We start from the raw sequence: 14,261 nt of genomic DNA, 5'->3' as shown, positions 1-14,261 counted from the left end.
ACAATGACCTTCCTCACCACTGGCACAAACGGGGCACTTCGGCACTTAAAGTTTAATGTAGGTGGTACATATTCAGTGGTAGCCACTGGGCTTTAGAGAGTTAAACAGAAATTGCACTCTGTGTGGTCTTACTTACACATTGAATAGTTCAGAGGTTGTATATAACTGAGGTTCATCACCACAATTACAAAATCTCACCATTGGAAGGTATTCTAAACCAGTTCAGTCTAGTTCACACATTCCATTCAAATGTTATCCTTTCATCTGTGCCTAGATCTCCCAAATGGCTTCTTCTTTTGATATATTCAAAGTGACAGGTGTAATCAAAAGTATGACCCACAGAGTTGAAGGCTGTTTCCTTTCCAAGCTAGGAGATAGCCATTTATACTTATGAAGGGGGGACGGAGCACTAGCAAGACTTGTGACCTGTATCATGAAGCAGGTGTGGTCTGAAATTTAGGGTCTCACAGTATTCACTGGGATATGATACCATGTAGTTCGGTAGACAAGTTCCAGCGCCATTCTCCAAAATATTGGTGCCAATCTACCAAACTGCATGTCATCACACTGAGAGAACTGTAATCATGTTTCAGATAAGCATGGCACTGCTGGCAGCATTTGGCAAGGACACAGATGGTGCAACATGGACAGTGAACTTCCTCCTCAGAAAAGTAGAGTCAAATCTGTGCTCCTTCAGTTCTGAGCCAGGGCTCATAAAGGATACAGTGAGGCTGTTCATCGCACTTGTTGACATGAGAGAAAAGTATGTACAAATGGCTGGAGAGAACAGTGTTAAACATTTGAAGAATTAATTAATTTGTCTCATTGGTCTGGTAACAACAATGTGGTTTTGTGCTCTTACAGAGGGAGTGTCGTTTTGAAGAGCGAGGGATTCTGGAACATTGTACAGTTACAGTCTAAAACAGAGAGGGGGGCATTCCCTGGGGCAGCTAAACGGGGACTGTTCAAGGCTCTAGTTCTGGCAGGAGCAGCTGTAGATGATGTTCAGAGAAGAGGAGAGTACTGGATACAGGTACAGTGGCTTAGTCATCCATCCAAAGGCTTGCTTGGTAACTCCATATCAGAACACAGACTTCCTTTGGGGTAGCGCCTCCACATATGTTGACCTTGTTTGTTCACCTCTGCCTACTTAAGCAAGAACATGCAAACGCATTTATGAAGCTTTGTACCATGAAGATGGAGGCAGTATATTGCCTTGAAATGTTGTTTCCTCCTGCAGACGCATAGTCCCCAGTGTCATAAACCAGAACGCCACAATGTAATAAAAGAATGTTTAGCCAAAAATAAAACAAGTGACATAATATTACTACATACCTAATTTTGGGGCATGAGGTAGCATAGTTAATTGAGACATCCTGCTACAAGCTGGAAGTTCACAGGTTTGATTCCTGATGAGGTCATTAGATTTCTCAGTTGACCTCATTCTAGGCTGTGCCATAGCTCAAGTCGCTGGCTTCCCACTGTGGCGGCCTGGGTTCGATCCCGGATCTGGTCAAGTGCAATTTGTGGTGGACAAGGTGGTGCTGGGGTGCGTTTTCTCTGAGTACTTCGGTTTCCCCTGCCAGTCTTCAATCCACCAAATTCTCCACCATCATAATCACCTGGGGCAGGCTACAGTAGGCCAATCAGTGGCTGTCATGCCGAGTGGACCCAGTTGGACTCCACCTCCTGCTAAGCGAAAATTAAAAACATTTAATTTTAACCATTCTAGCTGCAGTAGAAATGGGTACTGGGTATCTTTCTGAAGGTAAAAGATGGCTGGCTGACACGTAAGGCTGACAGCCTCACTCCCATCTGTGAGCCAGCTGTCTAGAAAATGTGGGAGCCTCAACGTCTCATGATCCTGTGGGTCTCCATCGCCTGTTATAAGGATAACTTTTTACCTTTACATTCCTCATTAGGGAATAAACTGATATTGCAGTAGAAGTAGCCATTCTAGCCAATGAATGAAGCCATTTATTGTTCTGTTCATGATGATATTCAGTCTCTTGAACTTCACTAGTCTGTGCCTTGCATTATTATATACTTAAGCTTTTAAACCTTCAGGAAAAAAAAGTCTTCATGTGCCAAATTTAAAGTAATCATGTATGGCTGTAATTATTGTCTCTTCTTTTTTCAGGTTTTAAAACCACTGCAAGACAGGTTCAAAAATATAATTTGTCAAGAAAATTTTAACAGAATATTTCATGAAGAAAACATTAAAGCAGAGATTATTGACATTCTGGAATCATTTATAGGTAAGAGTATTGTAACGTGTTTGGACAGTTTGAAGACAGTTGGGATCCCGCCACAGCCTAGGATAGTTGAGATGTCGCAGCCTCAGTAGAAGCATTGTAGTAGAGGCAGTAGTTGTGATACTGCAAGTGATAGTAATTGTATTCCCGACTCTAAGTAAGTGTGGATGAATGAGTTCAATAAATAATTGTTGAATTCGAAGGCTACGTGAAGTTATTTGTCGCGTGACGTACTCAACACGTGACAGTATACAACTCTACACATCAGGTTTGATCTCTTCTGCTTCTCCTTCTGCTAGTATTGTTACTGTTTTATGCAGCTTGGCAGATAAACTCTCCAGCCTCTTCTTTCTTTCAGTAATCTTACTTTTTAATTTCTTGCCAGCTTTTCCTCCCCTCTTCTTGTGTTCTGTACTTGGCTGAATTGGGTCACCCTAGCCCCCTGTCACCTGGTGATATGTATGCAGTCATTGCCCTTACGTCTTGTTAGCCGTAACACCTTCTGGGCTAATGCTGGTTATATTGTCATACATTAATGACTAGATATGGTGTTTGAATTTATAATTGGATTTATTGGTTGCATGTAACTCGCAACTACAAATGATTATTACACTTTCACTAATCTGCACACACTAAGCCTTTTGTGTTATGTCATCACTAGTCACTGTGGACGTTAGCAACGGAGATTCCTCTGCTTCCATGCTCATGGCCACCCACCAGCTGCCGCTGCTGTATTGTAACTCGCCTGCTGCTGATCCTCTTTATATAGTCTTTGTGCAGACTGCATAGAAAACACTACATCCTCTACTGTTGCATCAGTATCTGTTGCCGTAGAAATGTGTTTATCATGCTCTTGCCTAGTTCTATTACCGCCCTCCTCTTCGTCGTCGTTACTGCTCAGTGAGACTTCAAGCCTCTCGAGTTGGTCATCACTTATACCTGTCCTTCACTTTCGCCCCTTTGTGGTCTGCACTTGCATCCGCCGCTTCCTTGTAGCTGTCTGGTTCAGGGTAGGGCGTGGGATTGCTCTGAATTTGAATTTGTATGGGTGCCAGTGGACTTGGATGGAATCCACGAGTTTGGAACGGGGAAAACAAAGGTGGGGATATGGATAGGCGGACGTTTGGGGTTCCGACTGCTCAGACGGTAGGACGAGATTCTGTCTCAGGGCGACTTCTGGGCCTTGCTCACACAAGGAGAGAGAGAACACTGAAAACACACACTTCACCAACACTGTTGCTTTTATTGTAGATGTTCACTACAATTACCCATTACCCGGCTGTAGCACTTTGAATTTGTACACCGGACTCGGGCCAACACCGATTTAACGTCCGGGAGGTTACTACTGACTCCGGTTATTCCCTTTGGCTACTCACTCCTGTTACTCACTGTTGATGACTCACCGCTCTTATTCCCTTGTAATGACTCACTCCCGCTATTTCCTTCTGATGACTGACTGCTCTGGAGAGGCAGATGTCCTGATGGTTCCGGGAACGCCTGGTTTCCTCTCCTTTAGAATTTTGCTGATTGGCTGAACCTAAAATTTGTGTGTTTCTCTCATTTGCATTCAGCCAATCCCTAACCAGATCCATGTTAATTTTGGCCAAAGTACAAGACGGTCTCTCTGACAGCTCTCAAATAAATGGAGGTACGCTAACGATCGCTCGGTACGCCCCTTCGAAAATTATTGCGACTCGTATCTGTCAAGTCTCAAATTTTCAAAGACTCGCACCGTCGAAGTTAAGCATTGAAATCCCCAGAAAACACAGCGGGATACTTCCTGCTCCATTCTGGGTTTTCAAGTGACCTGCAGCTTGCTTGTCCCTCAGAAAGACCAGATGTTGTCCTTGGCGTCTGCAGGTGCCGGGTTCAATTCTGTATCATCTATTGTTAACAGTAGTACAGTTCGTTTACATGTAGTACATTGTAATTAAAAATGTAAATCAACAACATTGCTGAGGTTCCTGCATGGTGCGGTTACAGTTGTGACTGCCTCTACTATTCCACTGTTCTGGCTTTCAGCTGTCGCATCTCACAATATTTTAATGAGTGAATTGTTTAACCTCATTGTCATTAGCTCAGACTGTATGGCATCAAATAAGGGATTGATTAATGAATTGGGAAGGATGCGGAAGGAAGTGGTAATATCCTGATTTGAGGTATAGTCTTTACATTACTTGGAGGAATTGAGGAAATATATAGAAAATGTGAGTGTCTGGTGTCTGAACCGAGACTGCAACCTGGCACAGAGCGGAATGTTAACGGTGATGAATTGTTCATAGTTAATGTAATGTCTTTGCATATGACATGTAACACAACAAAGTATTTAAGCAGCCTAACATGATGTTTGATAAGTTGGAAGTCAAATGTGTTACATTTAATGAAAGATAAGTCTTAGAAGATTGTGATGAAGAGGTGTAATTAAATTGGTATAACATAACCTAACATTTTGAAAACTGGCTTTGCTTCTGTCGTTAGGTAAAGTTATGACACCTGTTCTGTTATGTTGGTTGGATTGACATGATCTGTATCTGGAACAGAAATTATCTCCATCTGTTTGAACCCAGAAAAGTATGTTTCATATTTTTATCTGATAACAGAAGCGGAGTCAGGTTCTGAAACACTGTTTCTTTTTAATCAAAATGACATGATGCAAAATAGCAGATATATGTTGTGTCATCTTAAGTTTAATATAGTCTGAATATGTACTTGTGGAAATTGAAGTGGATNGTCTTCAACAGCCGTTTGCTGGTAACGGTTTCTAACAGTGGGATTCTTCACTTTGTCGTGCTGACGCAATTCCTGGCTGGCCACCGTCACAACTGAACTAAGTTCTAAACCTGGGCAGCACCATAGCTGAAGCGGTTAGTCGCTGGCTTCCCACCGCTGCAGCCCGGGTTCAATCCAGGGTCTGGTCAAGTGGGATGTGTCGTGGACAAAGTTGTGCTGGGGCAGGTTTTCTCTGAGTACTTCAGTTTCCCCTGCCAATCTTCATTCCACCAATTGCTCCACAATCACCCTTACCTATATCTGGGGCTGGTACAATAGGCCAGAAGTGGCCGCAGTACAAGGGACTTAGTCCCACACCACTAGCAATAATAATAATAAAAAAAGACTATATTTTATGTAGTTCTAAAGTTTTTTTTTTCTTATGATGTGCTTGAAATTGTAAGGTAAGGAGAATTCTTTCTCATGTGACATGGAAAGTTTTTACTCTTCATGTTTTGTCTGTTGCAGGAGTAGCACAGGGGTCACAGGTTGTGACAGTTCAGTCGCTTTTCCATTTCCTCTACCCGATGCTGTCTGAGTTCACAACGCTGGTGGGCGTGTACCACAACTACCAACAGGTGGTAGAGCTGATCTTGGAGCTGTACTGCGAGTGTGCACGCAGCATGCTTTGCTATCTCTCACAGGTAAACAGCAAGATGCATAAAAGAGCAGTTACACAGTGTTTAGTTTCAGAATCCTATATCTATATTGTGACTTGAGGTGCTCTGTTGTCAGTTTTACCTTGTAAGTTTGTGAAAACTGCAAACAGGTTCATGTGGCAATAATTGATAATGTGGATTTGGATCTAAGAAGCACCCAGTTCTAATCTCAACCAGATTACATATATCCTGATTGTGATTACAGTCTTTTGGAATGTACTGCAGTTCAGTTCCGTAGATAGTGAACAGAGTTTCAGAGGAACCTGCTGCCAAATGCTAGTACCATTCAACCAAAATGCATGGCACCACTTCTCAGATAAACTTAATCTTAACATTCACCACTGTGAGAACCTCAAATCTCATCCCAGTTGTGGTTTTCTTCAGTCTTTTCAGGTGAATATTTGGATAATGCACATAGTCTACAGTTTACTTTGTTGGGCTGTGGTCTTAGAAACAATGCAATCTTGTGTTAAATTAAATGCATTCCTGCATTAGTTAACTATGTTTCAGCAAGGTTAATGTAAATGTTGTCATGTGTATTAGTGACTGTAGACGGGGTTTGGATTTGTAATTAGATTTATGGCCACTCACAGGTCGTAACTACAAAGGAGTATAACCCTGTTACTGATCTACACACTCCAAATCACTCCGCACTAATCTTCTCAGTCTGTTTCCATTAGTCTTCACTGTCCATTTCCTGACAACGGATTTATAACACAGGAACTATAAAAGTCTCACTAAATTACACACTCCCAATATTACTGTACTACAGTGCACATAAAGTCTTCACAGGCTGACTTCTTATACTCTTCTATACTCCAGCTTGTCGCTTGCTTCTGTACTGCCTCTTATATAGATGTGGCATGGACACGCATCACGGAAAACATATCATGTGACCTTACCCACTGGTGTTGCATGATGTCAGTATGCGCATCCAAGTATGCATAGCAATGGTCCATGTGCAGACAAAGAAAACACTGTTTCTTTATTGTTGGCCATGTGTGTATTGTGGGCATTCCGTAGCAGTGGGTCGATATGCCACAATACAATACTTATGTATGTTCCAGTTCTCCATGATTTTCTCCTTTCACATCCATAACTATGTACCAATCTCAGTTATCATCTCATTGATGCTCATGTATCACATTGCAATTAAATAACCAAACAACACAGAAGTTACTTCAGAAAACAATGGATATGCAGTAGTATGGCCATCTTCTAACTAACAAACAGAAGTACCCATTGTTTGCCCAGGGCATGGTTACTTTCCTTGTCAGTACCACATTTATACTGTAATACGTTTCGTTACCGAAGACGCCGTTCGGATTGTTAATTGGTTTATTTAACAACCTACAAGTCTCTGCTACAATTAATTATAACAATGTTACGGGTTTCCACACTTTACAGACCCTACGCACTAATGAATTCACGCTGTCCTCAGTAGTCTACACGTATTCACAGTACGATACGGGAGCTATGTAAGTGTCCCTGTATCACACACTCCCAATTATTACTCAGTTATCACAAACTATCACTGATTATCACACACGCATCTGGTTCTTCTTTCTGTGACGGCTGCTATATTCCAACTCGCTTCATAGGCTGCTACCTTGAGAACTCATTCACTGCTGACTCGAGAACTCGTCACTGCTGACTTGAGAACTAACTTCGGCGGTTGTGTAGTTCCCTTATATAGTTGCAGTGTTTGCCTGTTATGTAATGGGTAGCGCTGTTGCCTGATGCCGTGTTTGCCGATAGCCTAGCAACACTGTTGGGAGTTGTTTACGGGTACGTAGCAATTGCGGCGTTGCGTGTTACGTCACCGCGGGGAGAGGGGCAGGGTGTTGACTTGCTTATTACCATAGTAATAACAGCGCTACGATGCCGCCACATACTGCTGGGGAGGGAAGGGGTGTCCTCCATTGCGCAACACGTCACAATGCCATAGCTAAAACTTTAAAGAAGGAATGAGACTTGTATTAAGAAAAATGTTTAAATGTATAATTCAAAAGAAATGTTGTGAACGAGGGTTTGAAAGTTATCCAGAAACTCCGCCGCAATGCCTGCACATTACTTTAACAGCTCTGACTACCGTTCATATTGATAAGAGACTACGTATAGTAAATTTCATAATGTCACAGGGTGTCTGTGTTAGGTTCCCAGTAAGAAAGAGACAGAAAGCCTCCTCCAGCATGTCTGCTAAGGCATTTGGACTGTGCTAGATACACAGTCTCTGTGCTGTTGCCGAGCTCGATTAGTTGAGGGAGATTTGTACCTCCTTGGGTGAATCATTTGGTTATTGACAAAATTTAGCTTAGGTCAGAAGTATCAGTACCACTCAGCTGGGTGTTCCAAGTGTTTGTAACTAGATTGTGATGGCTCTCTGGTTTTGTCTTTGCAGCCTATTCATAGTTGCTTTGAATGGTGGATTTCTTGTTCTTTTCCACTGCTTTTGCACGTCATTTCTTTCCCTAATTAGGGCAAGGATATTTATTGGGAGGTTAATGTGGTTTAGTTAAATTGCCTTTGTTTCAGCAAATGCCAACCTCTTATCATTCCACAGTGTCACGTCCCAGAAGACAGTGATCTTGAGGGACATGTTAAGACACTCCAGCAGTTACATAGTGAGGAGGTCATTTACTTACTTAGTTCCTGCAAGTAAATAATACAGGAATTTGTTTTGCATAGTTAAATGTGATTTCACTGTCTGCAGAAGGATTTAGGTGCAATAGTGACTGTGGAAAATAATATATTTTGGAATATGATGCTCTGAAGTATGATAGAAGTTTACTGATGTTTTGAACTCACTCTACCTGCTGATTGCTTGGCTTACTTGACCCTGAAGATGGTGGCAATACATTTCTACAAAATGCTGCTAAACTTCTATCAGGCTACATGACTTTATATCTCAGAAGATAGAAGGATGTGATTATTGTACCAGTTGAATTTGTGGGGTCTGAGTTCACTATCATGTTGAAGTTATCACATATTCTTTCAAGAGTACCGTAGTGCAAAGTATCCCCACTTACCCAGATATGCCAAAAATGTGCCCCATATAAGTGAACAGATATGCTAAGAGTGTTTTACTCTGTGTGTTCCAACTTGCTAACAGTTTTCATAATATTGCTCTCCAGGAGGAAAAGCAACTTGGCCTCAAGCTGTGCCTACGTCTCATACAGACACTTTCTACACATGTTGTATGTAAACATATGATTGGTCTAGGCATGGCATGGCATGCAGTTATTTGTAACGAGTTCCGTAATTCCTTGACACAGTTAGGTCTGGCTGGATATTCCTATCAGGCAGCCATTTTGTGAAGAAGAAAACAGGATTGAACTGGCACAGAATGGGGTCTAGTGTGAGGCCACTGTAAATGCAGTAGGAGAGGGAGGTTTCTGTATGATTAGTAACATCAAGAGGACTTTCATCATGACATTACTACAGCTGTAATAGCCCAGTCAGTGCAGTGACTAGATTGTGGGCTTGTTGATTGGAAAGTCTGTTTGTTGTCCTATAGGGGTAAATATTTTTTGTTCAGTATATCCAGAAGAACTTTGGTGCCCCACCGATTCTGTCAAATGGGTAATGGGGGCTCTTTCCAAAAGATAAGTGGCTGGGGCATGAAGCTGACCAGTTGCTCCATCTAGTGCCAAAGTACTAGTGTACATCTACCCCCTCATATGTTTGTGGTGCAGTGCTTAATTAAGTACAGGGACAACTCTGTCATATTTTCATTAGTGATATAAGTGGATTTGTGTAAAATAGATGTGAAACATCCTTTTCTTAGTTTCAGGTCTTCAGGAGTATCTCCACAATGTTTATTACAAATTTTGTTAGTTTCCTGGTGACAAAATCTGATCCAAGATGCATGCATAGATTTAGGTGACTGACTGAAATGGTGCAGTGACCAAGATCAGCTCAAGATTTTCGTTGAAGTTCATACCTAATGAGTTTAAAAAAAAAATTGTCAACATATTCCTTTTCTGAACAAAAATAACATTTTACATGAAAACCTAGATGTGTTTTTGTGCATAACTTCGTAAACATTTATTCAAGTGAGATTTTTGAACTAAAGCTGTAGAGGGATGGAACACATTTTATGTCTATTATGCATTTTCTGTACCATTCTCAGGGTTTTGTAAGAGGTTCAAGTTGCAGACATGCTCGCAATTTTCAGATGTACAATTAAGCATTGCCAGTTTTTATTTTTTCACAATAACCTTAAATAAAGTCTCGTGTCTTGTCATATCTGAGTACTGGTAAACTTTCTTTCACATAATATGGGCACTCAAATTATAATTACAGCACTGACCTAGTGACTGTATAGTGAAACGTAATGTTATGCAGTGTCTGAAATGTTTTTAAGGGTATGTCATACCTTGTATAGACAACCTTACAGAAGAGAAGTCCTATGTGTGTTCAGAGAGGTCCCTGTATGGTCTTGATGGGGGTGGGGGGTTAATCATTAATAGACTGCACGCTTTACTATCAGTCGTCAGCATATTATTATCTGGGTAAATAATGTTGTACACTGATCCACAAAGGGCATGCCATAGCTTGGGCAAGTAGTCACCTTCTCACTGCAGACATCTAGGTTCAATGCCAGATCAGGTCATGTGGGATTTGTGGTGGACAAAGTGACACTGGATCAGGTTCGGTTTCCCCGATTACTCCTCATTTCACCAGCTGCTCCACATTCATTAATAATCCTGTTTTCTAACACTATATTGTCTTGATATTGATAGAGTCATTAAATAACCAACTTAAAAAAGCCAAGTATATTTGAATTTTCCACTGGCATATGAATACCAGAAGCATATTAAAAATATGGTCTAATAAATTTCCAATAATGACATTATGATCTGCATCACTATGTGATGATAAACACACCCTGAAACATGTTTTAGACAGAGTTTACTAATGAGATTCCACTGTGTATACATGTGCTGCATGCAGTTATGTAAGATGCATTTATTGGCCTTCAGAGTCCACATGCTGCAAATCCATTTGCTTTATCTTTAGTAAAAGTTGTGTGCCATGTGATAGTATTAGGTGCTTCATGAACCTTTTAAAAGATTAAGCTGAATGTGTATGTATGTAACAGAGAATTAACTTCTGTGTGGTGTGATGGCTCTTGCATTGAAGTTTACAGTAATATATTAAGCCTATTAGGATTTCCATTCATGTAAGGAGTTTCAGAAAATCTGATGCAGTAAATACTTGATTTTTTGCAAAGTTTTAAAATTAATGATTAAGACTTTAAGTGATCATTTACTGACTCTGAAGAGAATTAAGAAAATATAGCTGAAGCCATGGAAAATGTTTTTCTTTTCCCTTTAGAATCACATGAAACTAAGAATAGGCAGGAGGGTGATATTTAAATGGATCTTAGAAAAATGGAGTATGAAGATGTGAACTGGATTTAGCCGATTTAAAATAGGATCTATTTGCAGTTTGTATACAAATTTGGAAAACTTCACAAAATAAAAAAGATCACATGCTAGGCACAGGCATAATTATGGTAATAATAATAATAAAATTAAGCTTGGAGAAATTGGTTGAGGATGGAAACTGGATTGAGCTGCTTTAGATCTGCACTTTTTGGTTGAATTAAACCTGAGAATTGGCCATCATCTATTTAAGGTATACTCTGTACCAAAGAGTTAGTTAGACAGTAATCATTGCTATAGAAATTTAAGGGTATAGCATCTATTGTATGTGAATTAACCTTTTCAGTGCTGAGATTCTTTAGCACACTGATGTAGAAACTGGGATTAATGAGGCATCATGAAAAGGCTGAAATGTCTGTAGGTGGTATGATAGGTTTTGTTGCACTGTAGGAGTGGTTGAAGGAGAAGGGGCCATTGTTCAAAAAGATATCTTAGTAGCATGTTATGGGGCTGGTCAGAAGCAAAGCATTCTAAGCCACTGTACATCACATGAACACTGTCAGTTGCTGCCTTTCCCTGATTGTAAGCATAGACACATTCCAGATCAGTTTGTTCAATGTTAAGGCGGTACCATGCAAACAGATGACTGAATAACATTTGTGCTGGACAGGGTGACAGTCGGCGAATATACGAAGCGTGTCTCCAGACTATACAGACATATGCTCGCTGCAACACAGGGAGGCTGAGTCTTGAGTCTGCTGCTGAAGAGGAAACATTTCGTGACATTCTTCTTTTGATGGAGCTGCTAACAAATTTGCTGTCAAAAGACTTCATAGACCTTAGCCCCCCAGGTGGGTTAGCCTTCACAATTTTGGGGATGTATCACTTTTTGTCATGGATTATCATATGACTATACTTAGGCCATGGAAAGAAGTTCCGGGAATGGTGAGGATGATGATGTTTGAGGGTTCACCCTTTCTGTATACTGTTATATTTCCCTCCAGCCCTCTGTCGCATACACTACCACCTCAAAGCACATGTTGCTAGCAGAAGTTGGCACTAACAGCAGTCATGTGAACAGAATGGTCAGATGACTTGAGGGGTTGAGTCCATGGGATTTCTTTCCATGGCTTTAGTATTGGCGTTGGTGTCCTAAGATATTTGTACATCGGTGTTGGTTGTAATCAGATCTGTATTCATACCATGTTGTACACACAGAATCATTTAGTAAAATAATTGGCCTGCATGCATTTACTTATTAATGCTTGTTAGTAATTTTTGCAGCATATGTCTAATATGTAAATTCAGATTTCAGTGTTTAGCTGCAACATACATGGAGCTCCTCCAACATTCCTTATATTGCAATTGTCATCTTCAAGTTGAACATGAGAATGGAAACTTCAACATGCAGTGAAACACTGGAACAGCTTCAACATATGATACAGCTAAACCCAACAACAGAAAAGTTACAGATATTTATCAATTAATAAATTAAATTAACTAACCCATTACAAGCATGCTATAATATTTATTAATTATTCTATATGATGGTTGCTTTATTTTGTATTAGGTTATAATGAGTAAGAAATTATTCTAATATTGAACTATATTATGATTTGAGTACATATTGGATACGAGGAAGACAGAAGGTTACACACTCATCTTACTATAGGTATTACTGAATTTTAGACTTTGAGGTACAATATGTTAATGTATTTAGACACATATGCTTTATTTGTTTAGTTCTGTAGCATATGAATTTAATTTATTCTGTGAGTATCAGTTTATACTCAGATGTATTATTTAATTAAAAAGGTACCTGTTCTTTGCCCAGAATATGGTTGCTTCCTTGTCAGTATTGTGGTATATAGTAGCAAAACATCAAAGAAGGAATAACACTTGGATTAATAAATTAATGTGCAGTATGTGCCAAAATATGCAGTACTGAAACTCACGCATCTCGAATATGCATATCGATGTGTTCCCAGTATCGATGCGTATGTTCCCAGTAGTGAAAAGGAAGTGTGTTGTGTTGTTGTTGGAAATGGGTCTCTCGACAGAAAAAGCATTCATTGTTGAGTATTATTTCTGCTCGTACAGAAGTGGTTGTGAAGGGGGACCAAGTTTGAAAAAGGTGACAGAACAATTCCAAGGGAGATTTAATAAGATGGCACCAAGTAACACAGTTATGCTGTATGTTGTTATGAAATTTCACCATTCTGGTAGTGTACTGTGTCAACGGAAGGGGAAGTCTGGTTAACAGGTATCTGGTTAACAGGTAACTGGTTCGAAAAATGAGAATCACACACGTGTTCTTCAGCAGGTGTTACATTCGCCCTACAAAGTCTATGATGAATGGCCTTGAAACTGAACGTCAGCGATATGTCTGTTCGCCGATTGTTTAAGGACATAGGTGGATTTCCATACCGGATACAGGTTGGACAACGCTTGACAGAGTCAGATATGCGAGCCAGGATGGTGTATTATGGAACATTTTTGGGCATGATGTACGAGGATCTAGATTTCTTGAGGAATGTGTGGTTCTCCGATGAAAGTCACATTCACTTGGATGGCTACATCAATTGCCAGACAACTGGATTCCTTGGTTTTGAGCGGTCAGATGCTATCGTCCAGAAACCGCTACATAATATACGTGTGACAATATGATGTGCCGTCTCAGCTCACGGTATATTAGGCCCCTATTTCATTGAGGATGCGGAAGGCAGTGCACTTACCGTCACCCAAGAACGCTACAGAGACACGGTGATCGGACCATTTCTTCAGGATTTGGGAAGGTTCTGTTGTCTTTTCATTTCAGTACTGTATTTTTGCCACATGCTGTAATTAAGAAAAAAAGATTATGAATGAGGATTCAGATTGCATCCAGAATTTGACTGCAATACTTGCACATCACTTTAGTAACTGTGTCTACCTTACATATTGACAGGAGAATGGAGTAAGTTTCTTGTGTTACATTTCTTTGCCCCACACATATCTACACTCCACTGTTTGATTTTTAAACCAGTTGTGAATATCACTCAGTAATAATCCTACACTCTATCAAGAAGTATATAATTTATTTACTTACTTACGTACTCATGGATCTGAACCCTTCTGGAGGAGCTGCCAATTCTGCAGCTACTCAAGAATTTCCCAGCATTTTATGGAACCCGAAGGTTCATTACCAT

At 40.3% G+C, this 14,261-nt stretch overlaps 1 protein-coding gene across 1 annotated transcript in view; it reads left to right on the top strand.

Annotated features, from left to right (window-relative positions):
* Window positions 1-593: 593 nt before the first annotated feature.
* LOC111873349 (exportin-4) overlaps window positions 594-14,261 on the top strand; it is a gene marked incomplete at its 5' end in the record, with an annotated part of 24,382 nt that continues 10,714 nt past the window's right edge. Inside the window, 6 exons of the mRNA XM_023867997.2 lie at window positions 594-763; window positions 865-1,033; window positions 2,141-2,258; window positions 5,493-5,668; window positions 8,818-8,880; window positions 11,744-11,924. Of these exons, the coding sequence (XP_023723765.1) occupies window positions 594-763; window positions 865-1,033; window positions 2,141-2,258; window positions 5,493-5,668; window positions 8,818-8,880; window positions 11,744-11,924 (877 nt within the window). The remainder of the gene's footprint in view (window positions 764-864; window positions 1,034-2,140; window positions 2,259-5,492; window positions 5,669-8,817; window positions 8,881-11,743; window positions 11,925-14,261) is intronic.

Source organism: Cryptotermes secundus, unplaced genomic scaffold, assembly GCF_002891405.2.
Source record: "Cryptotermes secundus unplaced genomic scaffold, Csec_1.0 scaffold2167, whole genome shotgun sequence".
Taxonomy (NCBI): domain Eukaryota; kingdom Metazoa; phylum Arthropoda; class Insecta; order Blattodea; family Kalotermitidae; genus Cryptotermes; species Cryptotermes secundus.
The sequence above is the reverse complement of the archived record's forward strand: the minus strand, read 5'-3'. Positions and strand labels throughout refer to the sequence as shown.